Source organism: Nipponia nippon, unplaced genomic scaffold (genome assembly GCF_047370975.1).
Source record: "Nipponia nippon isolate SJK-2023a ecotype South Korea unplaced genomic scaffold, ASM4737097v1 scaffold_3, whole genome shotgun sequence".
NCBI classification, from domain to species: Eukaryota; Metazoa; Chordata; class Aves; order Pelecaniformes; family Threskiornithidae; genus Nipponia; species Nipponia nippon.
In genome coordinates, this window is record NW_028262347.1 from 111,253,705 (window position 1) to 111,281,538 (window position 27,834).

The following is a 27,834-nucleotide window of genomic DNA, read 5'->3' on the forward strand; positions in this document are numbered from 1 at the left end:
CAGCCCCCATCATCTCAGTGCGTCCCAGAGGGCCGGGACAAGCGTAGGGTCCTGGCTGCTGCAGGAGCAGCCGCTGTGGCTCCACGCTGTGCTCCCCTCTCAGCTCGGCGGCTGCTGGAGCGCGGGCCAGGCCATGCTCCGCAGCCTCTGCTCTCCCGTGCTGTCCCTCCAGGGCTAATTGAATCATGTGGCTGGAAATTGAATCCAATTGAATAGATTAAATGAGCCAGGCTTACCGCTCGCTGCAGCGCAGCTCAGAGCCTTGCCAGGCTGCTGCCAGGGGCTGGGAGCTCCCAGGAATCCCGTGGGGGCACGAAGGGGCTGGGGAGGCTGCAGGGAGATGGCCGCCCACTGGGCTGGGCTGGTTCTCCAGCTCCGCTTTGACAGATGAACCCTCAACCATTTCCCGGTGACAGGCAGCCTGGCTGGGGCCCAGGGCCCACAGGTCACTGCTACAGGCATGCACAGGTTGGGTTTTGCTTGTTTCCTCTGTGAAGCAATTAGTGACTAATTAGCTGGAGCCCCTCTGCTCCAGGGTCCAACCGGGGCCCTCCCAGTGGCGTACAGGGGTGAGGATGCTCTAATGACCCGTGGCTGCGGCAGCTGTGGCTGTGCCCTGCTCAGCAGCTCCAAGCCGGTTGCTCTCCCAGCCTACGGCAAGTGGTGCTCCAGCACCACCGGACTGCATCACCCCATGCCCTGCTTTCGGCCCCTCTGCCGTGGCCATTGCCGGGCCGGTGGGATGGGATGGGCGACAGAGCAGTGTGCTGAGACCACGGTCGCAGCGTGGACATCCCCTCCCGCGGAGGTGAGCTCAGGCACGGGGCCTGCCCGGGCAGAGCAGGAGGACGCGTGTCCGCAGCACGGACTCGCTCACGACAGAGATGCACACCGGTTTTCATAGCAGACCTGAGCTGCTGAAAGGGCCCCTGGTGTGGCATCCAGCGTGGTGTAAGCGAAGGCTGGAAATAGTATCTGGTTCCTCTTTAAATAAAAGCTGAGTCCACAGGCACTGAGCATACAAACACTTATGAGATGCTTTATAACACTGGGAGGGCTCGTGGGACGCGGGGTACCTCCTGAGTCTGGGAATGCTCCCGTCCGGTCTCTGCTCTCTAAAACAAGTGCTTTTCTTCATGCAGATTTTGCATCTGTTATGCAGAAGCAGCAGAGAAAGGTTCAGGGTGGGCACAGAGCCCCCCGCAGCCCACCCAGCAGTGGGGCTGCGCCGGGGAGTTCCCTCCTCGCTGGAGGCATGGGCAGAGGCAGGTGATGGGCTTTCGAGGATGCAGAGTGTGATGCAAAGTCCTTTCTCCCTCCTGCGCACCCAGATTTCTCCCACCTGCTGGTTTGCATTTGACAAAGGAGGTTCCCTTTCTTCTGCAGCATTCCTGCTTGCAAGGCTCGCCCAGCAGCTTGCAGGCATCTGTTCCTCCTCTAGCTTTGCAAGATTTTCAGCAGCTGAAATTTCCCCCCCCAGCGCTGAATCTCCCAGCGGCTCCCACCCACCCGTGTGTCTCTGCCGGGTGGGTTTGCAGAGATGGGAGCTGTCCTCCCCTGCCTGCCCCAGCTGCCTGTGTCCTGGGGGGTACCCTGCGGGGGCATCACCGCCCCAGGACCTGCCGGTCTGCTGTAGCTGCTCCCCGAGTCCTCAGGACCCCAGGCCTGCAAAGACCAAGGGGCTCGCCTAGGTCTCGTGCCACCCAGATCCATTTCCTCTGCAGATGTAGTAAATAGTGTGGTTTATTCCTGAGTGAGGCCATTTGCCCTGCCTGGAGCCCCCCCTGCAGCCGCGCGCATGGCCACGAGCATCCCTCCTCCGGGCTGGGGGGCTGCCTGGGCCCTGGGAGGGGAATAGCCCCTGGTGCCGAGCTCCTCATCTTTCTCTAAGGCTGCTGATTGCTGGCATTTTTGCAAGGGGTGAAGCTGCCATAAGGAGCTCCCATTTCTGCCCTCCATTCCTGGAAGCGGCCCCTGGGTGCTGCGTCCCGTGTCCCAGCCCGGGAGCTGCCCGGGAGTCCTCTCTGCTGAGGGAGCAGACCTGTCCCTCACCACCAAGTGTAAATCTGAGCCCAGAGGCACCAAGTGACCGCAGCCAAAATAAGATTAATGGCATCTGCCGAGAGCACATCCCAAAGACTGCTATTGATGACCGTGGCTTTAAAATACTGTTAACAGTGGATAAAGCACCATGATTTAGAGCACTCAGCAATTACATCTCTGTTTGAAATTTCCTAAAGATAGGATCAGACTCCCAAGTCCTGCTCTCTGCTTTTCCAATAGAATTAATAAGAATGGAGATATGCAATTAGACAACGTGCAGGCTGGTAGGGTAGATCGATGCCTTGTGGTTACCTAATGAAGTGTTAAATTGCATCTTTCCCTCTCCCTGTCCCCCTCTAACAGCCGCAGCAGGCTGTTTGCAGAGGGCTTGCAGGGCTCGTGCCTGGGGGAGAGCCCCCCGCACCCCTCTACCCCAGCCCAGCTCCGCGGCAGTGGGGTGCGGACCCCAGCGCTCCTGCCTCCTTTCCAGGCTCTTCTTGCTGCTGTGGATGGGAGCAGTTTGGGATCGTCTTGGGCTTTGTATCGAGCCTGGGGTTTTCAGCAGGGCTCCGTGGGGACAGCAGCGTTAATCCCGCGCAGATGTCCTTTATCAAAGCGCTGCTGCCGCTGACAGGGTGACGGATGGGCCACTTAGGGAACGCGCTTCCCGCCCGGGCTGATGTGAACGGCTGATTTCCATCACCGCGATGGTGGATGGGTGGTGCCGGGGACACCCTGCCTCCAAGAGACACACAGCCCGGGGTGCAGCACCCCCCACGCCCCCAGCTCGCCTCCCTCCTTGTGTCCCCCACCTGACCCTCTGTTCTCCATCCCCGTCCCACCCCGCTGCTGGCTGTGCCAAGCCCTGGGGCTGGTATACGTGGCCCTGTTTCCCCCGTGGCTCTCTGCTGCTCTCTCAGAGATGAGCTGGAAGACCTGGGTGCTTCCACAGGACCCCTGCCCGCCCCAGCAGGTTGGATCCGGCCACTTGCCTGTCCTCTGCACTTCCCTGGCCCTCAGCATCGGGGTAGATGTGGAGCCTGTGCCCCTTCTTGTCCGGTTGGGGCATGGCCCTCCCTCCCAGTTACCCCTTGTAACTGGGATCTGGGCTAACAGTAGCCGCTGGAGTTCTTTCCATCCTCTGGAAACAGTTAATCCAGAGCCATCTGCAGCAGCTTGGACCACCAGCCCTGCCTGCAGGCGGCTCCTGCCCACCCTGGACCTGCTGATTGCTTTCACGGCGGATGTGGCCATGGCCGTGGCCAGCAGGAGTGGGGCTGCACAAGGCACAAGAGCGTTGATTAAAGCCTTGGACGCCGCTTAGGTGATTTTCCCCAGCCAGGCCCAGCCTTTCTGCATCTGCCGCACGTCCTGGTGAGACGTGCCGCTAAGGATGCTCTCTGCACTCCGGAGTGACTTTGCCGCTGTGCCCGTCCCTGGCCAGACGCGTTTACCGAGGTGTCTCTGTGCCCAGCGCACCCGCAGCAGGGCCCTGCCTGGGTCCGGGCGGGCAGACAGGGACCGGACCCGTTCCTGCAGCAGAAAGGCAGCAGCAGCTGGCAGTGGGCTGCTCCCACCCCGGCATCCTGCAGACCCCCGGCTCCCAGTGCCCGGAGGAACATTTAGGGGAAGACATTGCATTTTTCCGAGCAGAGAAAGGCTCAAAGGCTGTGAATGCTGGCAGGATGCCCAGCCCTCGTGTCTGCTAAGGAAAGGAGCCGTGACCAGCGAGCAAGCGAGCTGTGTCCCCCGTTTTCTACACTGCAGGGAGGATGGGCTGCATCAGCCTGGCCCTGGGGCTGTCCCATCCTACCCCACAGTACCCACCAACCCACCCAACTTTCCCCCTCTCCCCTGCCTGGCAAAGCATCTCTTGCTTGCCTGCAGGAACAGGAGCACTTAGCTGGGATAAAAATAGCCATGTTTGCCTCCCAATGGACTGGGGATGGCAGAAGGTGAAAACTTCCCCCGTGCAGCTCTGCTGGGCCTGCCACGTCCGCAGCAGGATGAACCCGCAGGATGCTGGAGATGGGGCAGGTGAGCCTGGGCACCGCTCACCCAGCCCGACCGACCGAGGCTGCCTCCCTGGGACACCGCCGGGCCCCAGGGGCTGCCGACCAGATGCAGCTGAGGGTGTGATGGAGGGGGTGGAGGAAGGAGGACGGGGAGGGCAAGGAGCAGCAGGATGAACAACAGCAGCAGCGGAGGGGGTCCCCGGGCTGGCCGGGCTCCAGCTCCGCTCATCAGGCTAAGCGGAGGGGGCATCGCCAGGGCTGTCCCGAGAGTTTCTCTCCAGCCGGTCAGTGCATGCAGGCTCTGCGGTGGTGGCCGGGCCACGGGGAGGGCTGGGGGAATGTGTTTAGTTCTCCAAGCATTTCTCCACTGCGTTTTCCTCACTAAATGGCTCTTATTTTTAGATCCAGGCAGTTGCTAAGCATCGCTGCCTCACTAAGGCGGCTTCTTTCATGGCTTGACACCAAAGCACGCTGACAACACGCTGCCGCGTGAGCACGGCCCTCCCTCCTCTCTGCTCTGGATTCCCTTTCTGCCCTGCGGCTCCCGTGGGCCGGGAGGGCCAGGCTGGGCGCAGGGATCGGACGGAATGCTTTGCCTCCTCCCGTAGCCCCTGCTCCCCTCTGTCTCTCTGCATAGATCAGAGGATGAAGGGAGGAGAGGTGGGAAACGCTGGGAGCTGGGCAGCCCCCGAGATGTGCCCAGAGCCCCTGTCATGGTGCCAACGGGCAGTGCACAGGCAGTGGCATGACAAAAGCCCCTGGCTTTGCCTGTGGCAGGGACCCTCCAGCACAGTTCGCATCCCCCGGGCTGGCGTCGTGCACAGATGGCAGCAAATAAGGCCCCAGCGCCAGATGTACCGGTGGGGCTGTGAGCTCTGCCCTTGGCAGCACCGTGCCCCTGGAAGCCCCCCCAAGGTGTGCTGCTGCTTCACCCTTTCCCTGGGGCTGCAGGAGATGGGGGAAAAAATCCTGCTAAAGGCTCCAACGCTGCAGGGGAAACCCATGCGTGGGGTGGGGGTCGGCAGGGGGGACCTGCTGCTGTGCTTGGCTGCAAGCAGGCGGACCTGGGCCACCCTCCCCACACCTCTGCTGCGTCTCTTGTCCCCTGTGCGTCCCCTCCACCTCTGACCGGTTTCCCATCCAGCTTCTCTCCAAGGTGGGGACGCAGCAGCCACCCTGGACTGGGCAGCGCTGGGGTCCACCTTCTTCTGTAGCTCCTGGGAGTCCCAAGGCGCAACCCGGCATGGGCACCGACAGGCAGGGCTTGGGGGGCCCTCGCTGCCCCGCAGCAGGCTGGGGGGGTGCTCCTCCTGCTGCCCCCGTCCCCTTCTCCGTCCCTGACCCCCGGGGCTCACCCAAACCGCCGGAGACCCCTACCTCGGTAGGGCCCGGAGCAGCTCCCTCCCTGCCTCCTCCCCGCAGCTCCCCCCTCGCCGCCCCCGGCCGTGCCTCAGTTTCCCCGCGGCGGCGCGGCGCAGGGCGGCGGGGCCGGGCCGGCGGCTCCCGGGAGGAGGCGGGGAAGGACGGGAGGGAGGGGGCGGCCGTGCCCAGCCCCGGCGGCGGCGGCGGCGGGGAACGGGGCGGCTGCGCGCTCCTGCCTGCCGTACCGAGCCGTACCGAGCCGAGCTCCCGGCACCGCCGGCCCCTGCCTGCTGCCGCGGTGAGTGCCGCGGGCGGCGGGGCGGGGGGAGGCGGCGGCCGCGGGCCCCCCCTGCCCGGCGGCGGAGCCCGTTCGCCCCGTCGCGGTTCCCCCCCGCCGCTCGGCGGGGCGGGAAGATGCGGAGCAAGGGCAGGAAGGAGAGCCTGTCCGACTCCCGCGACCTGGACGGTTCCTACGACCAGCTCACGGGTGAGTGCCGCCCGCCGGGGAAGGTGCAGCAGCCGCTCGGGACCACGGCGCGGAGGTGGCCCCAGGCACCCCGACCCGGCCCCGGGCACCCCGGGCACCCCGGGCACCCCGGCCCGCCCGCTTCCAGACCCGGCTGAGCCCCGGCCCCCTGCCCGCCCCGCTTCGCCGCACGCCTTGCCCGGGGAGGGGAGAGGGGTGGCCGCGACCCCGGCGCTGGAGCAGGGGGACAGTCCCGGGGCCGGGGGGATGCTCCGGGGGGGCTAGGGCTGGTCCCAGCCGGGCGGAGGTTGCCCGAGGCAGGTTTGCAGGAAAAAGGCCCCCGCCGGCGGGGTGGGATGCTTGAATCGCTTTTGGCCGCCCCCGAGCTCACCCTCCCTCACCGCTGCTCCCAAGCCCCTCGGGACACCAGGGTTTGGCGCTGGGCTGTCTCCAGCATGCCTTGGACCCCCCGCTGCACCCTGGGGTGGCATGGCAGCACCCCGGCAGTAGGTTCCCCCAGGAACGGAAAGGCTCACCCCGCTCAGCAAACCCCAGCAGCACCACAGAGCCTGGTGTCTTCTCCACCCGTCACCCAGTGTCCCCTAGAGCATCTCCAGAGATGCTCTGCCCCCAGGATGGGGTGGCCGCCGGACAGAGAGGCCAAATATGACCCATCTGCAACCCTATTGCATCCCCCTCCATCCTTTGCCCCAGCAGGGAATTGCCTGGCATCCCACATCCCACCACCACATCCATCCATCCGTCACACCTCATTCCCCACTGTCCGGTAGCGAAGCAGCTGGGCTGGAGCTGACAACACCCCTCCTTCCCCACGTGCTCTCCACGGATCAGGCCAAATCCCATCCCCTTTCAGGGCCTCCGTCGCAGCAGCTGTGAAATGGGGCAGCAGTTCCCGCCTGCCTCCCGGGACCCACGACGGAGCTGAACCTGTCCGTAGCCGGTGGGGCTGGGTGCCCTCATGCCGCAGGCACCGGGGTATGCACACAGGCAGCTCCCCCGGGTCCCGGTGATGCTTTTTCTGCCACGGTCTGGAGTGGATTTCAGGCTTTGCTCTGGAGTTTCGAGGAGGTGGTGGTAGCAGGACAGGACCCTTGCTCTGCTTTCCTGAGCAGCCCCACGCGTGGGAAACGCTGCTTGCTGCCTGCCCAAACGTGCTGCAGGGAAGATATTTTTGAGCTGTGTAGGAACTTGGAACCCACACACAACTTTTGGTTTCTCCGGTAACTTTAAAATGTCCATATGGATTTAAATCAAACCGAAGTTAAAAATAAATTCCAGTCTTTCCAAGGCTAAGACCTTTTATGCCTGGGCTTACCTCTGAGCCAGCCGTGCAGGAGGAACCTGGGCCGAGGGGAGCAGTGCTGCTGTGCCAGCCCCTGCCTGCGGGGATGGGGGAAGCTGCTGGGAAGCCTCTGGGGAATAAGGCTGGAAATATCTGCCCCATTTCCCAGCGTGGGAAACAGAGGCCCTGGGAGGGCTTGTCATTCGTTTGCCATCACTGCCAGGCCAGTGACCTGCCAGGGCAGAGCCAGTGGTCACGCCAGGGAGGAGAGGGAGCCGGTCCTGGCGGCACGGATTTCCCCTGCGTTGGCTGAATGCGCCAAGCCGTCCCTCCCTGTGGAGGGAAAGTTGTTTTTCTCCCAGAAAGAGTGTGGAAGTGATGCAGGCAGGAGGAGAGGGGGTGCAGCCTTAGCTCTAGAGAGGGTTTAATAGCTCAAGCCCCTGCCTGCTGCCCTGGCCTGGGCTCTCCTGGTACCCTGGGGATGTGGTGGGGAGCCAGGACCCCCGTGGGGCCATAGCGAAGCCCTGGAGTGGGGCTGGCAGTGCCAGCGTGGGCTTAGTCTCTACCTGCAGATAGGAGGGTCCCTGCTGGCACCCGGTGTGGTAGCGCAGCCCTGCTTGGGGACAAGCGTGAGCAGTTTGGGGTGTTCCTGCAGCCTCGGGGACTCCCATCCATCAGGGTCTGTCAGGGTCTGGGGGACACCTGCCATGCAAGAGCTGTTAACCGAGAGATGATTTGATGTCAGGCGATGCGACAGCCCCATGGCAGCTCCAGCAACTGCTGGTGTGCACGGGGACAGCAGTCGGTCCTGCTGCCTCCCCATCACTCCCCCAAAACAGGGGTGGGGGCGATGAGACCCCCATCTATGCATACCCAGAGAAGGGTTAGCAATACCCCCTTCCAAAAGGAGAGGGGCTAAGGGGAAGCAGGACCCCCAGCTATGTGCAGGGTAGAAACCCCCCACACCTTCCGCAGCAGCCCTCTGATTTTTAAATTTAACAAGCTGTTGAAAATGGGGGTGCAGTGACAGACCGCCTCCCTGCAGCATCTCCAGCGGTGCCCGGCCACCCCGGTCCCCGGCCAGAGCAGCCGTGGGCCATGCGGGTGTGCGGCACGTGGATGTGTGTGTGAGAGGCGAGAGCGCCCGAGTGAATGAAAGCTGCCTGTGTGTGAGCAGCGGGGAGAGCAGGCACCGGCTCCGTGTGCTGGGGTGTTGTGGGCCGGCTGCGCTGGGGCGAGCCGGGAGGCACCCTGCCCACGCCTGGCCCCGGTACGGCGGCATGGGTCGAGGGCAGGTGCCAGCTGTGTCCAGCTGCTGAGCCTGGGGCTGGGCACCTGCCTGGATGTTAAGGAGAGAAATATTTAGGTTACGCCACTAGGAAATTAAACCGGTCCATTTCTGGGATATTTAGATGATGCTAGCGAGAAATAAAAGCCATCCATAAATTACATTATTCCTCCAGCCCTCTAATGACAGGAGCGATTAGTGTGCAAGCAGAGCCCAGAGCCAGTGTCTCGGGACTGCTCTGGACATGGCCCTCCGTGCGGGAGAAATGGGAGCCCAGTGCCGCTTTGCCCTGAGGAGTGCAGGTACCGTGTCCCCAGCCCCAAATGCCGGCAGCGTGAGAGGCGAGGGGGGCTCGGAGGCGGCTTTCCATCCTGCCCGCCGCTCTGCAGGGGTGTGCGAGCAGCGGGGCTGCCCCAGCCCCATTTGGGGAGCAGGTGGCCCAGGGCCCCATCTCACCCCGTGGGACAAGTCCATCCCAGCCATGCTGTGTCCTGCAAGCAGGACAGCATGCATTGGCATGGGGTCAATACCTGGGCTGTTTGGGATGGGTCAAACCCCCTAGCTGCATTTTGAAAGGATGAGGGATTCACCTTCAGGGCTGTTGGCCCCCCAAGAGGAGTTAAGAGGCTCACTTTTCACCCCCACTTTTTCACCCCTGCTTTCTCCCTCCCGTTGTTGTGTTGCGGGGTCTCGAGCAACTGCTTTGCTCCACCCCAAAGGCAGCTGCAGCGTTTGCAGTGGGTGAGCAATTGCTATAGAGACTATCTGCAGAGCTTTGGGATCCTCCTGCCTCCTGAGGCAGGGCTGATGGATGGGGACTCCCTAACTCTTTGCACTTGGAGCGGCCCACCCAGTGAGATGACAACTGTAGGGACCAGTGTAGTGGCAGTGCAGCCTCTGGCTGAGCTCTCCTCCCTACCTGGAGGGAAGGTGTTTCAGAGGCATCTCTCCCCGTGGCTGTAAGAAAGGAGGAATGGGGCCGAGCTGTCCCCTGTGAACACGCCAAGGGGAGGACGGGTCAGTGGGGTTGGTGGGAGAACAGCGGGAGCCGGGCTCCGGTCCCTGCTGTGGGGTAAAGCCCGAGAGCCGTGCCCCGGCGACGCGTCTGCTGCTGGCGGGTACCAGGTGATGGGCAGATCTAGGGCTGCGCCAGGGGCTTGTTCTGCTGCCAGCAAACCTGACGGCTCCATCGTGGCTGCTCGCAGCCTGTGCTCAGCTGGGTGCGAGGAAAATCTCTGAGAGCTTGCCATAGCGTAGGACTTCCACCTGCAAGAGGGAGAATTTATTTCCCAGGGAGCAGAGGAGGTGTCAGTGCTAGCCTGTCCCAAATAGTAGTGTCTGTAGAGGGAAGGGGTGGGATCTGCAGCTGGAGGATGGGGTGTTGGGGCCGATGGGGTGGGATTGAGGGCAGGAGGCAGGCAGGGGCTGGCCGGGCACCCGGCTGAAAGTGTGCATGGCAGGCTGTGTGCCGGGGCTGCCTGCTGGGGTGGATCCCGGGGAGGGGGACTGGGACTGTGCCTGAGACCATGGCAGTGCTTCGCCCGTGCCCAGAACAAAGCTCCTTCTCTTGCCCAGTTGCTTCCTCAAGCAGCACAGGCTGCATGGCCACCTTGCTCTGCCCTGCCCACGCGGGTCGGGCAGGGCCGGCTGCCTGCATCCCTGTGGCCAGCAGCATGCGCGGTTCATCCCCTCTTCCTAGAAGCATCCCTCAGGAGGGGTGACACACTCCAACGTCCTTTCCCCAGGGGGTCCAGCCCGTGGGAACTGAGTGTGCTGCCCATCCCCCTGCTCCCCCGCTAACCTGCCTCCCCCACACTGCCGCTGCTGCCCCGCGCATCCCCCCTCTGCTTGCCACTTCTGCTCCTGCTGCCCACAGCCCGGTGGTGAGGCTGGGCTGGAAGCTGGGCTGACCCTCGAGCCAGGTCCCCAACCTCCCCAGGAGGCCCCCGGTCAGGGTGGGGTACGGTGGGGAAAGGGCTCCCACTCATGCACTGGGGTGGGGGGCTCCCGTGGGGTCCCCTCTGTGCCAAAGCGCCCTGCCCTCGACAGATGCTGCACCTTCCCGGGGTGATGGGAGCGTTGCCTGACTGCCTCATCTCTGTCTGCTGTCGCCCTCTCTCTGGCATCTGTACCCCTCTGCTCTTCCCTCTTTGCTGTCCTGGCTTGTCTGCAGCCCTTTGATGCCGATAAATCCCCCTCTCACGGGATGTCATGGCCTCTCCTGACCAGAGGCTGAGATTCTGCCAGTGGGGAGGTGGGATGCTGCTCTGAGCCCACGCTGGGGCAGAGCCACACACGGGGCAGAGGACACGGGGACGATGCTACTGGGTACCACTGCCTGCGGGCAGGTTGCATTTTGCAGGTGGAGAGGCCAGAGCTGAGGTTTTGGCAGCCGCCGCTGCATCCCCACAGGCAGAGGCAGGTTGGAGCCTGCGGGGAATTGGTGGCACAGGATTAATTGACAGGAAGTTCGTGGGTTTGGTCGGGGCAGTTAAACGCTGATTTCTGCAGATGCTGATGCATAATTCATGAGCTGTCACAACTTTGGCCAAGGTGTACAGCTCCTGCTGCACGGGGCTGGCGATGCACGGGCAGGGAGGGGTTTGCTCTTTCGCCATCTCTGCGTCCAGGCACGGAGAGGAGTTTTTCCCCGCGGCTGGCCGTGTTGCAGCTGGATAAGGTGTCTGGACTCGGTGGTGCTGCTACTTTCCTGTTGTGTGGTGTGCTGGGACCAGTTGAACCCAGAGCCTTGGGAGCCGGGACAGGAGGAGGTTTGGGAGAGTGAGCAGAGCTGGAACCTGGAGCAGGCTCCAGTTTCTCCTGGTCCATACTGGGTCCATATGTCCCAGCTGGAGCTAAGCCTTATGCCCTTACCTTGCAGCCGGGGCATCAGAGGGTCACTCCAGGCCCGAAGGCCAGAAGAGACCCCATTAGTGGAGCTGCCCTCCCCCTCCCTCGCTGGCTTTGCTCATTAGTGGTGTTTTCATTAGGAGGAGTGGTTTGGTTTTGTTTAAGCCAAATTGCTGTGCTTGGGAGATGATAAATCCATCTGCTGGCAAATCGCTCTCCTGCCGCCGGGATGGATCCCAGCCCTGGGCTTTAATCATGCTGCAGATGAATGAGCCTCTAGTGAAATGAATCTCCCTGCCGTGCCCCGCCGGGGGGGCTGACCCAGGGCGGGCTGCCTCCCCAACGCCATGGTGAGGGGCTCCGGCTTGGACTGGGGGTCAAAATCCTACGCTAAGGGGATGTGGAGCCCTGGGGGTGGTTATTGCCGAGCAAGCGAACTGCTGGAGCTGGTACAAGCAGCTTCCCTGGGCGCAAAGGGGGAGAGGAGCCCCTTTCCATGGGGCAGGGGCTATGGGTGGGTGCAGGGGTCCTGTTCAACCCACCGTCCCTGCCAGGGTGCTCTGCCGGCAGCAGGGGCTGGGTGGGTGCCATGCCATGGGGATGATTGGCAGGCCACTGCATGGGACAGGGCTGGGGTCAGGATGGCGGGGATGGAGTGGCCCTGCTTTCAGCCATACTCTACCAAGTGGCTTTGTAAAGGGGATGTGGCGGCAGGGCTCTTACCGGGGTCCTCCCAGCCCTGAGCTGCCGTGGCTCAGGCTGGTTCTGGCTTTTGAGTAAATTTGCCTTCTGCTTCAAATGAAAATGGGTGGTGCAGCCCCCCGGGGAGCGGTGTGAGTAATCAGCTTGTTTGGAAACGGAGCCCTGCGGGAGGGGAGCTGGGGGCAGGATGGCTGCCACGTTCAACAGGAGCTAATGGGGATGGGGGGCATGGCGGGGTGTCACCTGTGTCTGAATTTGGGTCTCCCCAAATGTCTCCCCTCTGGTCCGGCCAGGGCGAGTCACCTATGGGCACTTGTGGGCAGGGGTGCTGTACTCGTGCACGCCCATGCTCTCGCAGCATTGCGCCTCTCTGCCTGTATCTGACAGCAGCCCCCCAGGCTCAGCTCCATCTGGCTCTAGGTGACTCCAGCCCCATGTTGGCAGGAGCCATCTGGCTTTTGAACCTGTCAGGTTGGGTTCCCTCCTGTTCAGGTGGCCGGCACCCCTCCCGACCCCAGGACAGTGTTAGCATTGCTGCTGGGGGCTCTGGGGTGTGGCAAGAGGGTCGGTGTCCCATCCATGCTGCTCCTGCTCACCCAGCTGGGGACACTGGGGACCTGGGGACGTCAGAGTCCGGGGGTCATAAAAGCAGGTGCCCCGGCTCTGAGCACGGCTGCTGCAGTGCCCATCTGATTCCTGCGCCAGCTCCATCCCCAGCGAGCACACAGGGGGCTGTGCCCTGTGCAAGGCGGGGACACTGCGTGCCCCTGCACACAGACGAGCCCGATCCACGCTCTGCTCCGAGAGCCCTGGGCTGCAGCTGGGACAAGCTGGTGGCTTCGTCCTGGAGGGCAGGGAGTGGTGTGAGATCTGGCTGACCCATGGAGAGGTCCAATGAGGCCCGTGCTGCAGCAGCAGTGGTGCCTGCGGGCAGGCAGGGGATGCTCAGAGCCCCAGGGGCCAGTGCCAGGCTGGCAGCAGAGATGGATGGCTTTGCCTGCGGCCCCTCTCCCGGGAGCAGGTCAGAGACAGTGATGGAGTGACTTAGTCTGCAGGTGGGCTGGTGGCACGAATCCACTGCCCCAGCTCTGCTGTATGGAGATGGAGGGACTGACTGGGCAGGACGGGACCTTCTGGGCTGTCCTGCTGCCCCCGTGAGCCACCTCCCGTGGCAGTGACATTCCTGCTGGGAAGGGGCTCAACAGCCTGAAGCAGAGGGAGGTTTCTTGGCAAGCTGCTACCATGAGAGACTGGCAGGACCCCATCACTGCGCCTCTGTGGGGCAGAAAGGGGGACCCTGCTCCTGGCTCCCGGCACTGACCCCAGCAGCAGGGCTGGGGTGCATTGGCTTCCTTACCTGACTTCTTCTCATCACCAAACCCACATGTTTGGACACCAAAAAAGTGCTTTTTAGGGATGGAGCATTGGTGACAGTCTGGCCAGGATCTGAGTCACAGGGAAGAGGGTTTCCAGGGTTTTTCCCTTGGCCTGGCTGGGGAAGGTGCAACCCTGCGGGATGCAGGAAGGCACTCGCAAACTTGCATATCCATGGATCACCTGCAGGCCCAGCAGGAGCCGGGGAAGAGCCATCCGGCTGCTCTCACCTGGGTACTGCGGCCCATCCAGCTGCGGCGGGGTGCAATGAGAGCCAGCCTGCTTGCTAACGAGATTAGACAGGCGAGCTACTGCTCCTGGCCTGTTTGGTTAATCGCTTCTTCCTAGATTGAATTTTTTAAAATTGCATTGCTTACAGAAAGCCCCTGAATGGGTTTAAAGGCAATAATCCACCTGGCCCTCTGTCACTGCCAGGGTCCCCCTGGGACTACTTGGCCGTGGGTTGTTGAGGTCCCCGGTGTGTCTCCGCGTGTCTGTGGTGTCCCCAGGAGGTGGCTGGCTGGGCTGGCTGGCCCTTTGCGGCTCTTGATTTACTCCAGGAGGAAATATTGATGAATTTGTAATTATGTGATTTAGTGAAGCCTCCTGGAGGTGGGCGATAAGAGAGAGGGTCAGGCGCCAGGCTCTGTGCTGCAGCCTGTGTGATGGGTCCCCTTTGCCCCCCACTCCTGCCCCGAGGGCCGTGGCGGGCAGCTGCCCACCCTGCCCATCCTGCTGTGCTGCTGGGGGCATGCTGGAGTTGGGGGGGGGGGGGTCCAGCAGCAGGGCACAGCACCCCCAGCCCTGGTTGCACCTGCATGGGGTCTCAGCTTCCCGTCTGCCCACAGAGCGGAGAGGGATGGCCGCTGGCGCTGGGTTTTGGGGTTGCAGCACAGGTTAGCAAATGAGTGTGGGGCTTGGGCAGCACAGAGAGGGATGCTGTAATATGCTGTGGTTAGGGCTGATCCCAGTGTCCGTTGGGGACATCTCAGCCCTCTCCTGGGTGGTGGGATCTGCCCTTAAATACCTCTTTTTTGCCCCCCAACCCTCCTTCCAGAAGTCGCATCTTCTGAGCCCACCTGCACCGCTCGTGCTGACCCGAGCAAATTTCCCCCGGCGCCCGCTCTCCCCTCCGCCGTGCAAAGTGAGTCACTCCCAGGCACCGGGAATCATTCATGTCATTTCCCCCTTTGCCGCAAAGTCATTAATGCGAGTGGAATAATTTGTTGCGTAACGGAGAGGATCAGTGGGAGCGCTGCTCTGGCGGGTGACGCCTGGCCCTGGCTCCCCGCCACCCCGGCCACCGCTGCCCCGGGAGAGGGCAGCTCAGTGGGATCGCTGGCTGGGAGCATCCCAGGTTTTGCTGGGGTTGTGGTCCCACAGCTGCACTGCGCTAGCAGCCACGGTGTCAGCTCCCTGAGATGTTTTCCCGAAACTGCCGAGTCCCGCCTGGACCCCCCGCAGGGTGGGATGGACATGTTTGTCGTGGCCTCAGTGTCTGCTCGCCCTCGCACGGCTCCTCTGAAAGGGGCTCGTCCCAGCTGCTCCATGGTGATGTGGGCAAGAAGTGTCCCCTGCATTGACCAGAATGTGTGTTGTGGCACCCTGCATCCCTGCCACATCTCTGCCTCGTCCCCACCACGTGCTGCTCCAGCTCCTCTGAGCTCCCCAAGTCGTGGGGTCACAAGCACTTCCCACCAGCAGCCAAATCCCTCCTGGCTTCTTGCTTCAGAGCTGGGGACCCCAAGGCGGCCCAGCCGGGGTGCAGGCTGCGCAGCTCAGGGCCCTGCAGCCCCAAAGGGCAGCTCTGGAACGGCTCGCAGCGAGGTCCCAGCTGGTTGTTGCTGCTGGCGATAGCAAACCCATGCATGGGGTGCAAACCCAAGCACGGCCGAGGCTCCCTCCTGGGGACCTCACAGCCTCCCAAGCAGGGGGCTGGCTGGAGGGAGGACTCACTGCCCTCACCCACCCGGCTCATGGGTGCTGGGAGCCCTTGCTCGAGTGATGCTCGCTGTGGTTGTGGCAGATCAGGTCTCTTCCCCTGCATAGCCGGGGGGGAGAAGGGCAGGGAAGAGTGCTTTAGTCTTTAAAAGGCATTGAGGAGGCTGCCCCCTGCCCAGGGTTAATTTCTTTCTATCCCACGCTCAGCCAGGCATTAATTTAAAGATGCTGCAATGGGAGAGGGGGAGCCTAAGAGGATTGGGCTGAGAGCAGGAGGATTTAGCAAAGGGAAGGGACGTGGCTGGGGCTGGGGGCTGCGCAGGGGACGGTGACATCCCGCAGAGCAGGATGGGCAGGAGCGAGGAGGTGGCTGTGCATCTCTCCGGACCGAGCCACCCTGATGTGTCCCAGCTGTGACTGCAGTGGTGCCCAGTGGCTCCCACCAACACCTGGAAGGGGACAAGGGAGTGAAGCTCTCCCCATCCCCAGGGAGAGCACCGTGGCTGGGCAGCGGGATGGGAAGGGGGCCACAAGCTGCTTGCTTGCAGCATGGCCGTGCCCCATGTCCCACCCCTGCCCCTTGCTGTGCGTGGGAAACGGGGCAGAAGTTTCAACCCCAAGTCTGGAGGAACCCTGTGGATGGGCATCGTGCCCGGCTCTGTGGGGGGCAGGCAGAGCACCTCCAGGGTGCCACGTCCCAGCAGGGACTTTGTCCCCCTGCTCCAGCTGGGCAGCGAGTCCCCTCGATGCAGAGGGCGGCCCCGGAGCAGCGTGGGGAGGGAGGAGATGGTGTTTAATATTTCAAAGCAACTCACTGAAAACCTGCTGCTCCCTGGGGCTGGTCCAGACCCAGCATCTCTGGGAAGGGGCAGGGATCAGGGCCACCTCAGCCTGGTGTGTGCTGGAGGGGGAGGCTCTTGGGACCACATCCATGGGGCAAAGGAGCCTTTCCCTCACTCTGTCGCCCTCAGACCCAAGGGTCCTGCCTCTGGTACAGCTGGGCCGCAGCTCTGGGGCAGGGACGTGGGTCCCAAGGGGCCACAGTGGCTCCCCAGCCCCACTCCACCCTGTGCCTCCCTCGGCGCTGTTTGTTTTCTCAGCCCGCCCTGCTGTAATTACAACCCGCTGTCACTCTCCGGATAATACGTCTTTCCTTTTATCACTGCTTAATTAAATAACTGTGGGGAAGTAAGGGGCTGGTAACCCCTTGTTCACCATCACGAACAACCCAGTGGTGCTGGGGAGGTCTCTCAGGGGTGGCAGAGGAGCTGGATGGGGAGGGCTGTGCCCTGGCTCGGGGGGCATGGCTGAACACAGGGTACCTTCGTGCCCATGAGGGATGAAGCGCTGATTTTGCTGTTCATGGGCACAGCATCTCTGGCACAGACATGTTCAGGCCATCCCCGAGGAGGTGCTCTGGATGCGACCGCCATGGCCCTGTCTGTAATTCTCCGTTTGGCTTGGAGCCATGCCTGCTGCCAGGCCAGGAGGAGTGTGAGGGCAAGGTGCCCGCTGCCAGGCCAGCCGCCTCTGCCCGCAATTAGTTGGTGCTAATGAGTGTCCCTGGCAGCTGCTGGTGGGTCGGTGAGCTCCAGCTGAGTATCTGCCAGGCACTTCCCTCGCAGGGCCGGGCGCGTGGGTCCTGCTCCCCGCTTGGTGGAGCGTCCTCGGTTGTGCCATTGGTCCTCAGCGTGTGCATGGCTCCCTCTGCTCTCTCTCCACCCCTTCCCTCATTCCTCCACTGTCTCTCCACCTTTGTGCCTTCCCCAGGAGGCTGGTCCCAGTTTGGGCACCGGCAGTGGTGCACCTCCAGGTGCTGCCCCCACGTCTTGCTCCCCTGGGTGCCCCTTTCTCCCCATCCCAGCCACCCCACAAGGAGCTGTAGCACCAGAAATGCGGCCCTGTTTAAAAACACATGGGCAGGGGCAGTGGGAGCGCTCCCCGGAGCACTGCCTCTCCTGCTTTGATGGACTGGGGAAAGGTCTGATCTGACAGGATTTCCATCTACCCGAGACAAAGCGCTGCACCGAGCTGCAGCAGGGCAGCCCGGCCCGGGCGGGGATTGATGAACGTCACCAAACTGTTGCCAAGCCCTGAGGTTTGTGTTTGCCTGCAGCGAGGAACTGGGTCTCTGCAGATGCAATCCCCTCCCTCGCAGTGCACCGTGCACCCGCTGTTGGTTGTGCAAGCAACATCACAAGCTACGCTTAGCTTCCATCTCGTGGAGGGTGGGGGCAGCTCTTTGCGTTGGTGTTGAGATGTACAAGATGTGTGACCGGGGTAGACTGGAAAATGTCTCCCATTTGGGGACTGGCCTCCTGGAGCTGTGGGCAGCCCTGGGTGCCGGGGGCCTGGCTTGGAAATGATTGGTCTGGGGATGGAGAGGTTTTTAGGGTCACTTTGGGCCTTCGTGGCAGGATGCTGTGGGCAGAGGAGCTCCCTGCCCACATAGGGGTTGCATGCAAGCAGGGGAGCGTGGGGTGACCTGCAGGCTTGGGGTGCCTCTCCTCCTGGTGTGCTGCCTGTCCTCGCTGCTTGTCCTCCTGCCCGCCCTGGATTTGCGGCTCAGGAGTTGCTTTGCACAGATCAAAGCCTGGGGGCATCTCTCATCTTGGCTTACCTGGGTCCTGCCTGCCCCCCAGCCCGGCGTGCAGGGGGGATTTGGAGGTAATCCTTGCAGACAGGATGCTGCTGGCTAATTATAACAGAGCCTCTCGCTTCGTGGGAACCACGGCAAATTGTCCCTCGAGCCCAGGCAGCGGTGGTACAAATCTGCTGCTAATTAGACTTGAAAGTCCTCCCGTGAGCTCAGGCGCAGGATGGATATTTGATTATTAACATATTTATTTCTGAGCCTCTCAGCAGGTCTTGCACTGGGAGACCGTACTCTCCCCCCCAGTAATTGCCAGGCACATTTATTCTTATCAAGAGTGCTTGGGGGCTCCAGGGAAGGGGGGGCTGCTCAGCTTCTGTGTGCTCATTTTTGGTGGTGTCTCACCAAGGTGTGTGAAAAAGACATCTTGCTGATGCTGGGGAGGTCCCGGGTGGGAGCATGGTCCCCAGGCTCTGCTCTGTGCCTCCACCAGCCCCTCTGCCGGGTGGGATGCTCCTGACCCTCGTGCCCAGGTGGGAACCTAGGGATGTCTTTTCCCACCTGCTCCTGGGCCTGTTGGCTGCAGGTGCTGTGTAGGCAGCAGGCGGGGGTGAGGACGACGCAGTGGTGCAGAGCTGGTGCTGAGCACCACAGCCCAACACAAAGCCGCCTGCCACGGCACCCCCCAGGGAGAGCATCCCTTCCTCCGGCGGAGGCAGACAAACTGCAATGGAAACACTGCCTCTGAAATAACCAAAAATAGCTTTCCTGTCCCCAAAATGTCAGTTTAAAAAGGCAGTCTCTGGGGGCCCCCTCGGGCTGGCAGTGGGCTGAGCGGGTGCCCTGGAGATGCAGGCTGCATGGCCCTGCTGCCCCATTGGGCAGGGAGTGCTGGGCAGGGGGCCAGAGGGCTGAGCCATCACTCGGGGTATGAGTGGGGAGTGGGTCGGTGGTGGCGTGGGGGGCCATCAGCCCGGCCGTGGGGCTGCACAGCGTCTGGGGTTGAGGCTGGAGAAAGGCACATTTGGGCTGTAGGCTGTTGGAGGGGCAGCACTGACCTTGTGTGTCTCCCCTGCCCTAAGCCCCCCAGGTTTCCCCAGCCAAGTTGTCACCCATCCAGGGATTTCAGGCCAGTGCCAGGGGCTGTTGGCGTGGGGACAGGTGAGGAGCTGTGGGTCAGGACCTCAGCTGCATCTGCAGCGTTGCTTTGCTCTCCTTCCCTGCCTTGTTGCTGCATCTCCCTGTGCAGGGAGGGTCCGAGACGGGGAGTGGGGGGCAGGCGCCTTGTTGCAGCACCAGAGTTATTAATAGCAGCAAACGCTCTCGGTGCCTACAAGCCAAGTCCATTTTGGGGGAGATTCCTGCCATTTGAAGTATGTTTCCCCTCCCCGGGATCCCTCGGTCGCCTTATCTCCCTCTCCCAGCTGTGCAGCCGGCGCATGCTGGAGCCCCTGGATAAGCTGTGATGCTAATAGCTTTTCCCGTGCTGCTCAGCCCGGCAGCGCCTGGCTCAGTGGTCGAGGGTGCCCCGCTGCCTGGCCCGCAGGCAGCCCCACGCTGCCTGCACACGTGGGAGCTGAGGTCGCGTCTCAGCCCGTCCCTGCTGCGTTTCCTCCTGTCGCCGTGCTGAGCTGGAGCTGTCGGCGGCTGAGAGAGCGCTGATTGCAAGGAAATTAGCCTAGTGCCATCTCCCATTTATCGGAGCCCAACCTGTGCGTGATTGCATGGGGCTCATTAATTTGTAGCTATCACCATGTCTTAGTGTGGGGTGGTGAGCGTGGCAAGGCTGGAGGGGAGCGCGCTGGGAGGCCAGGACACACAGCAGCCTGGTGGGATGCTGAGGGCCATGCTCTCCACCGGAGCAGGTTTGGGAGCAGGGCTGGCATCACTGGCTGAGATTTTTCCCAGCCTCGCAGTTCAGGAGACCCCAGTGAGGTTTGGAGTGGGAGCTGGAACAAGCCTGGGGATGCGGGGGGGGTGTGCTGGGGATGGAAACCCCTGCTGCTCCCCATGGGGTGCCGTGAGTGGGCATCCAAGGGGCACAAAGATGCCGGTTCAGGTTAAGGAGATGCTGTGGCTGTGTTGTGCCCCGGCGTGAGCTGTGCACCTCCAGACGGTGATGTCCCCACTTGGTGAAGGCTGTGCTCTTTGGAGGTCCGGGGGCTGTGCTGCTCTATTGCCTGATATATACTGGGTGCCCCCAGAGTCGCTGTGTTTTGCGGACCCAACAAGCTCAGAAACAGCCCCGGGTGCTACAGGCAGGCAGTGGTGTCCTTACTTACCGCTGCTGTCTCGACACGCCTGTCCTATAACCAGGGCTGGGCTCAGCTTCTGGCTCTTTTCCCTTCCCCATGCTTGTTTCCCTGCAGATGTTGGTGCTGGTCTTTGCCTTCCGCTTTGCCCTCCCTTTGCAGGGCATGGAGGGTCTTGGGGTGCATCCCAGGAGCCTGGGTGGGGGGCGATGGAGCCTGTCCCCCCTGCCTTGTCCCCTCCTCCCTGCTGCCTGCTACTCCATGCGTGGGGGCGATGAATTATTCACGGCCCATCGGGGGCGGGGGGTGTCTGCGGCCGCCTGCGTGATGCCAATGGGACCCACGTGCCGCCGAGCACAGAGAGCTTTTCTCTGTAAATCCCTGAAATATTTAGCAGAACTGACTTAAAAAATACAGCTTGGGAGGAGTTAGTGCCTCAGCGTAACCTGGAGGGCTGGGGGCCATCACAGGGAGTGATGGGGGTGATGGATGCACCAGGGTGGTCCCTGAGGGGCTCTGGCCCTGGTCTTTGTCTGACACCCACCACCCAAGTTGCTGGTGGAGCTTGTGTCTGTCTGTCCATCCGACCACCCATCCGTTGGGTCTTTCTGCTTGTCTCTGCCATCAGATGGTGGGGGTGCCCCCATCCTTTCCCTGCATTGCAGGGGTGCTTTGGAGCTCGGCAATGGGCTCAGCCTGCTGGCTGGGGCATGTCCCAGTCCCCAGCCCGGTGCCACCAGAGCCAGGCTGCTGCCGTATCACCCACTGCGTGCCAGCTGCTGGCAGGTCAGTGCTGTGGGACCGGTGCACAGCGCTGGGCCAGGCTCCTTCCCTGGCAGTGCCTTCCCCAGCAGATGGATCACGTCACATGTATTTTTTAACAAGATCCATCGACTAGGAACGAGCTGAGCTGTCACCGCAGGTTTGTGATCAAAGCCAGACGTGCCCTGGCAGCCCGGGGGAAGGGTGGCCCTGCACGCTACCCCTCTCCATCACATGGCAAATTTACAGGGCATTTATCTCAGCAGAGCAGGCTGGGGATCCGGCAGCTTCGCAGGTTGCAGGTGTGTTGCCCCTGCATCCCTGGGGGTACCAGGATGTCCAGTGTCCTCCTGCCTGGCACAGTGCGGCAATTCCTGAACCGAGCATCTAAGGATGGGAGCAGCCACGATGCAGAGCTTGTGCTGCCATTGGGCTTCTTGCACAGCCCCATACCCCAAAATGGCACCTTCATCTGGGAGTCAGAGCGAGCTGGGTTTGCTGGCAGCCAGGGTGAGGTAGGAAAGGGTTTGTGCTGGTCCTGGGATGTATTTTGGGCCAGGTTCACAGGGGAGTAAGAGGAGGTAAGGGATGCAGGGAGCTGCAGCCGGCTCTGGATGGGGAGCCAGCTGGCTGTGCCACAGCGGGGCTGCCCCACGAGGCAGCCTGGGCTGCTGGCAGCTCTTCCGTGGCCTTCACAAGCTCACCCTTTCATGGATGCTCTCTGCGCGCCTCAGCAAGGTAGGAGCCGCATGCTGCCCCGTGGTCTGTACATCTCAGGGCCAAGCCCTGGGGTGTGTGGCCAAAGGCAGCACGGGCTCACGGTTAGAGCACACCGCTCCTCTCAGGCTGTCTGCCCCACTCTGAGCTTTCCTCCTGCCTCCTTGCTCAGTTTGCTCCTGTCCCTGTTGCTTCCCCAGCCCGGGAGGCAGGCGGGGTGGGGTGGCAGGTGCCTGCGGTGGGCCCATGCAGCACGGTTGTGCTGTGCGTTTCCCTCTGCAAGCACCTCCAGAGCCCCCGGGCTGCGCTTTACCGTGACAGCACATCCCATGTCAGAACCACTGCAAATCCTGCCTGCTAATAGCTATGCAAATTACCTCATTAGCTGCCTTATTTATTTTCTCTGGCATCATGTTTTCAGCACTTCCCCAAGTCCCGGAGGCTGCGGGTCCCCAGGGCTGGCAGGAGGCAGGAGCGGTGGCAGGACCCCACGCAGGGCTGGCTGTGTTGAGCCTTCCTCTGTGGACGGCAGCCGTGTTTGGCTCCCATGGAGCCACCCACCCCGATGTGATGTGTCTGGGACTGGGGGCTCGAAGGGCTCCTGCAGTCCCTGCTGCTGGGATGTACTCCTCCTCGTCCCTCTGCGTGTCCTGGCTCTGGTGTGAGCCTTGCTGAGCCCTCCCTCCAGCCAGGAGCCGCCTGGTCCCCTGCAAGCAGCCATAGGTTTGGCATTGCTGGAATGTGTGTGCCCTCTGTCCCCCAAAAAAGGTGTCTCCTGGATTTAAGGACAGAGAGACCATGGTGTCTGCCCAGTCTCTGTAGATCTGAGTGGTGGCTTGAGGTTTGGCACAGGGCTGCAGGGTGCCCTGCATCCTTCCCACCTTGATTCCCCTTCCTCATTAATGGAAATGTGTCTCCTTCCCGCCCTGATTTTCCTTCCTCCTTGACAGAGACGTTGTTGGCAGATGCTGTTGCAGGGGTTTGCCCTCTGCCAGCCCCAGGATGACCCCAGAGAGCCCCCAGATGCCCAGGTCGGGGTGGGCCTGGCCTGGAGCCCTGCTCTGGTCCTGTCCCTGGGGCGTGTGACCTGGGCTGAAACGCTTTGAAGCCCAGGCACCATCCAGGGCTGGCACAGGCAGGAATGGCCCCCAAGCACCAGCCTGGCGTGGTGCCCCTCAGGGATATTCATGTCCCAGGGTGTCCCTGCACTTGCTGGGTGTGCACACAAGTGTGTGGCTGCCTGCAAGGATGGCTGTCTCCTGGCTGCATTTTCCAGGGGTGCTCACATGCCCACGACACCCGTGACAGTGGGACAGGCTTTGCACGGGCACCAGGGGACCCACATACAAGTGCCAGCCCTGAAGACCTTGATCCAGGCACCCCATGGGCTTGTCAGTGCCGTGCCAAGCCATCTGCAAGTGTTGTGTGTGCTTCCCCCCCACTTGTGTTTATCTTTTATTTTTCCCCTCCTCTTCGGGCTGCGCTAATGAATGTTTCATGGCCAGGAACCAGCGTGAATTCCCCCGGCTGCTCCCTGCCCCCAGCGCTCCCACGGCAGGTACCAGCCCATATGTCGGTGGCTTAGGAAGGATGTGTCTGCCAAGAAGCCATCTCAGGAGGAGAGGACCTGGGCAGGGAAGAAAGCGATGGCTCTGGTGTGGACAGCTGTGCCGTGTCCCCCTCCCCGGCGGTGCTGTCACTGTCCCTTCAGCCTGCAAGGGTCTGCCAGCAGAGCACAGTGGCCTCGTGTCCGTGCACAGATGGCCTCCACGGTTCCCGTGCCTCCTTGCAGACGTGTGCGCGGCCTTGCCCAGGTGGCCACGCTTGCCTGCGTGCTCCCACACAACTGCACGTGTCCCCTCCTGTCCCCCGTGTGCCATCAGCCGCCACAGCCGTCTGAATGAACCGTGTCCCCGGCTCACCTCCCCGCGGCCCTGCGGCTGCTGCTGCGCTGTACGGGGGCTCCTCTCAGCGTCAGGCAGCAGCAACGGCACGGTGGCGTTCACAGTCCGTGGGCCAGACCGCGGCACCCCACGGGCCGTGGCACCGCACAGGCCTTGCGTGGGCTGCCCTGGGCTCCTGTGCATCCAAGCTGGAGGTGTCCTGGCACAGCCTCAAAACCTGCAGGCAGGCAGCAGGGATTGGGGGTCAGGGAAGTGGGGGACAATTTTGCACTCCGCTCTCCCTGAATTTGCCGTTTACACCCTACAGCGGGGAGCTGGGCCAGTCCCCAGTGCAGTCTCGGCACTGGGAGGTGTGGGGCGGCTGCTCCCCCTGAGAGCACATGGTGGGAGCACAGCTGGAGACAGAGCCTGGAGCCATGGTCTTCCTCCTTCCCATCGCTGTGGCTCTGGCAATGCTGTGTCCCCTTTTGGGGCTCCAGCAGATGCTCTGGGGACATGGGCTGGCTCAAAATGTCCCTTTGGGAGATGATGTCCTTTGCCCTGTGAGGCACTGCGGGGACTGGAGTTCCCCCGGGGCTGGGGCAGGGGCTGGGGGACCACTGGCTTCCTCGCGGGGGGAGCAGGTTTGGGAGAAGCACAGGTGGGGCAGGAGGCTGGTGGAGTGCACCCTGCAGTGGCACCCATGGTGTCTGTGACCCAGGTGATGGCTTGTCAGCAAGAAAGTGTGTCTAAGAGTGGGCTCAACAGCCCTGCTTTGTGGCTTGCTTTTGTTTTCTGCTGGATTCCTGTTTGTCTTGCAGGGGAGAGGTGGGTCAGTGACCGAGTGGCTTTGCTGCCCTTCTGCAGGGGCGAGACATGTGGTCCTTGGTGCCAGCCTGGGGAGCGTGTGCTCGGAGGGAGCCCTGGGATGGGAGCAAGCTGACTCACGGCTCTCTGCAATGCACCGTCCTTGAAAAATACCTGCTGTGGGTTGCTGGGTGCAGCGTGCAGGAGGAGAGGACAGTCCCCTGGCTCAGTCCATGTGGTCCTTGTGAGCTTCTGTCTTGGTGTCAGTGCACGAGGGCCTCTCTGGAGAGCCAAGGGCCAACCTGGAGGGGGATGCTCCTTTGGAAATCACTGTCCAGTTCTGGACTGGTTGTAGCACCCAGCGATGCTGGTGGGCAGCCGAGCCTGGAGGTGCGATGGGTGACATGGGTGCTGGGCTCTTCTCTCCCGCCGTGTCCCTGCAGGCTGGTGTGGGGTGGTCTACGCATGCTGATGGCGGGGCATATGAGCTCCACTATCCCACATGGCCATCACGATCAGGGTGCACAGGACAGCGCTTGCATCTCCCACCTGCCTGGGACATGCTGGGATGGAGCAACCGTCCTGGCCAGGTGGGATCTGGCTCCCAAGAAGCTGGATGGCTGTTTTGGGCTGGATCTTCAGGTTTTGTTTGCTGTCAGGTCCTGCGGGCTCTGGCACCCTCCTGTGGCTGTTCTGCCGCCTCTCCTGTATCCCACGGGCTTTTGGGACGCTGCGGCTGCCGCGGGCTGAGTTGTGCCGGCCAGGCCCCGCGGTGGTACAGCGGAGCTGGGTCTCTCCCCCAGCATGGGGGGAGCTCTGCGTTTGCAGGATTTGGCCTTGTGTCACACAGCTCACAGGATCTGATCATTGCATTGTTTGTATTGTGGGTTTGAGCCAGGAGCGGGGCTCCTGGATATCATAGATAAGGACGAGGGTCCTAAACCCCTGACTTGTCCCTGGAAGGTGGCAGGAGGGGACTGGGCACCGCTGGCAGCCCAAATTTCTGAGCTTTCAGCTGTAGGCAGGTGGTCTGCAGGGGATAGGTTCAGTCGGGGTGTTGTATTCTCAGGCCGGCCCTGCAGCTGTGCCTCTGTGTCCGCTGAGCTGCAGGCTCTGCCTCGGCTGGCCTGGGCTGTCCCCATCCTCCTGCAGGGCCGATGTCCCTTGCAGCCCTTCCCTGGCCCGGGGCTTTGTGGGTTGCAAAACAGTAGGGTTGCAAACCCCTGGTGTGCTGTGTCATGCCTTGCTGTAGGGTCTCCCCAAACCTGGCTCAGCCCTGCAGCGACCAGTGCGGCATCCCCTGGTGCCTATCCCCCCCCCCCTGCCCCGGGGCACTGTCTGCCATGGTGTGGGGGCTCTCTGTTGGGGGGCTGCCCCTCTTTGCAGGGGCATAGCCAGCATAACAGATGGGGAGGGCTTGGTTTGGAGGGGATAGCCCTTCTTTTGGGGAGCAGGGGGTGAGCTTACCCCATACCAACCCCTGGGGGGGCTCCTGCCCCTTCCCTTGGGACTCCTTGTTGAGGCATTGGTAGGAACTGGGCAGTCTGACTGGTCCTGGCTGGATCAAGCCTGCACCCTCTTCTCCATCCCCAAGGGACCAGAAGCTATATTTTCCATCAGTTCTCTTTTTCTTCACTTCCTCCCCCATTAATAAGAAATGAAGCTTATGAGATAATAGAGCCTGGATGGATGCAGAGCCGAGAGATCCTGCTGGTGTGGGGTGTGAGGTGGAGGGGGAACTGCAGCTGGGAAAATGGGACTTGGGGAAGGGATGTGATCGCCAGTCTGCACAGAGCATCTTGGGCTGGCTCTGGAAGCAGGGAAATCCCACCGCCGCCACGCGCCAGACTCTCTTCTGGCTCTGACATACTGTGCAAGCTAGCAACTCGCTGTCAGGCTGAGCTTTGGAGCGAGCAGCTCTCAGCCCTGGGCGGTCTGGGAGTCTGACTCCTCTTCCTCCCATCCTTGCACTGATCCTTGTCTCCTCCCCTGCATGGAGCCAGTGGGAGCGGGTGGTTGGTGCCCGGGGATGCAGGATGCTCGCAGCGCTGGAGGGCTGATGCCCGGGGAGGCAGGATGCTTGCAGTGCTGGAGCGCTGTTGCCACAGGGATGCAGGACACTCGCAGTGCTGGATGGTTGATGTCCGGGGATGCAGGACACTCACGGCACCGGCTGGCCGGAGCAGATGATTGATGCTCAGGGATGCAGGATACTCGCAGCGCTTGATAGTGGGAGCGGAGGGCTGATGCCCAAGGATGCAGGATGCTCTCGGTGCCGGCTCCCCTCCGGAAGGCGCATCCTTCCCTGCTCTTGGAGAGAGGCGGCCCTGGGATGCAGCAGTGCCTCATTGGTCAGCGGGACCTGTGGAGTCTGCGGGTTGCCATACCAACCTGCCTCTGGTTCCCGGCCAGCCGGGGCGTGAAGTGCCGGGTCGAGCTGGTGGCAAGGGGCGGACCAGGAGCCAGGGGCAACCCGGGGCTCTGCCAGCCAGGGAGGCGTCCATCCGCCTCTCCCGGAGAGCTGGCTGGCACCGCTGGGCTCCCTGGCTCCGAGCATCCCCCTGCTGCTACTCCCTGCCTCTCCCTGCAACTTTGCCGCACGGAGGGGGCCGGTGGGCTGGCATGGCACCGGAGGGTTCACCTGGGCACCCCACTCCCTCGCCGAGCTTGTGATCAGCTTTTGTGTGCCTAAGCCCTGGGAGGGGCACCGCCACCAGCCCCCCGGCCCCTCTGGATCGCAGCCAGCCTGCACAGGAGCACCCCAGCACAAAACTTCCCGGCTGGCTGCCTGCCGCCTGGGAGTGGGGCCTGGCGGCTGCTGCGCTGCCGGGCGCTGCCTGTGCCCTCTCCGCCGGGCTGGACCTGCCGCCGATGCCCGCAGGCTCGCTCCAGGCAAGGAAGGCTCTGTCTTCCCCCAGGCATCGCCTGCTGCTCGGAGGAGCTGGGGGGCTGTTTGCCAGCCGGGAGGGGGTGCGACTGGGTCCCTCCCCAGCGCTGTGAGCTGGAGCCATGAGCCACTGCCAGCAGCGCTGCAAGAGGCAGCTGGGCCGGGTGATCCGCTTCTTCTACCAGTTTCTCACCGGGACCCTCTCCCAAGGTACGTGCTGCCTTGGGGGCACGGAGGCTCTGTTCTGCAGGAGGGGGGGGGTCTCTGTCTGGTGGGCTCTGTGGGGTTATTTGGGGAGGGGGGAAATGCTGTTTAGGTGCTGAGCGCTGCTGAGCGATTCAGCCCCAGGCAGAGGGGTTGCACTGGGCTCTGTGTGGGGCAAAGCTGAAGATGCTCACGGGAGGCAACAAGAGCCCCTGAATGTCTCCTGTGGACCTGGGGTGATGGGAATGTATTATATGGGGAGGGGACTGGTGCAGAGTGGAGCGTGAGAAAAACTGCTGTGCAAATAAATCACAGCTGGGCCAACCCTTCCCTGCTGTGCCAGGCATCTGCCTCCTCTGGGGCCGGGGCTGTGCCCTCCAGCCAG

The 27,834-nt window shown here is 62.4% G+C and overlaps 1 protein-coding gene across 6 annotated transcripts in view; it reads left to right on the top strand.

Annotated features, from left to right (window-relative positions):
• Positions 1-5,630: 5,630 nt before the first annotated feature.
• Positions 5,631-27,834, top strand: part of KCNIP2 (potassium voltage-gated channel interacting protein 2) — a 47,487-nt gene continuing 25,283 nt past the window's right edge. For 4 of the 6 annotated variants that reach the window (XM_087763768.1, XM_087763773.1, XM_087763769.1 and 1 more), the window contains exon 1: positions 5,631-5,907. In XM_087763768.1, coding sequence (XP_087619894.1) covers positions 5,835-5,907 — 73 coding nt within the window. In that variant the 5' untranslated portion in view covers positions 5,631-5,834. Of the gene's footprint in view, positions 5,908-8,671; positions 8,780-19,636; positions 19,803-27,834 lie in introns of those variants that run through there. The other 2 variants (XM_087763770.1, XM_087763771.1) reach the window with 2 other exon arrangements.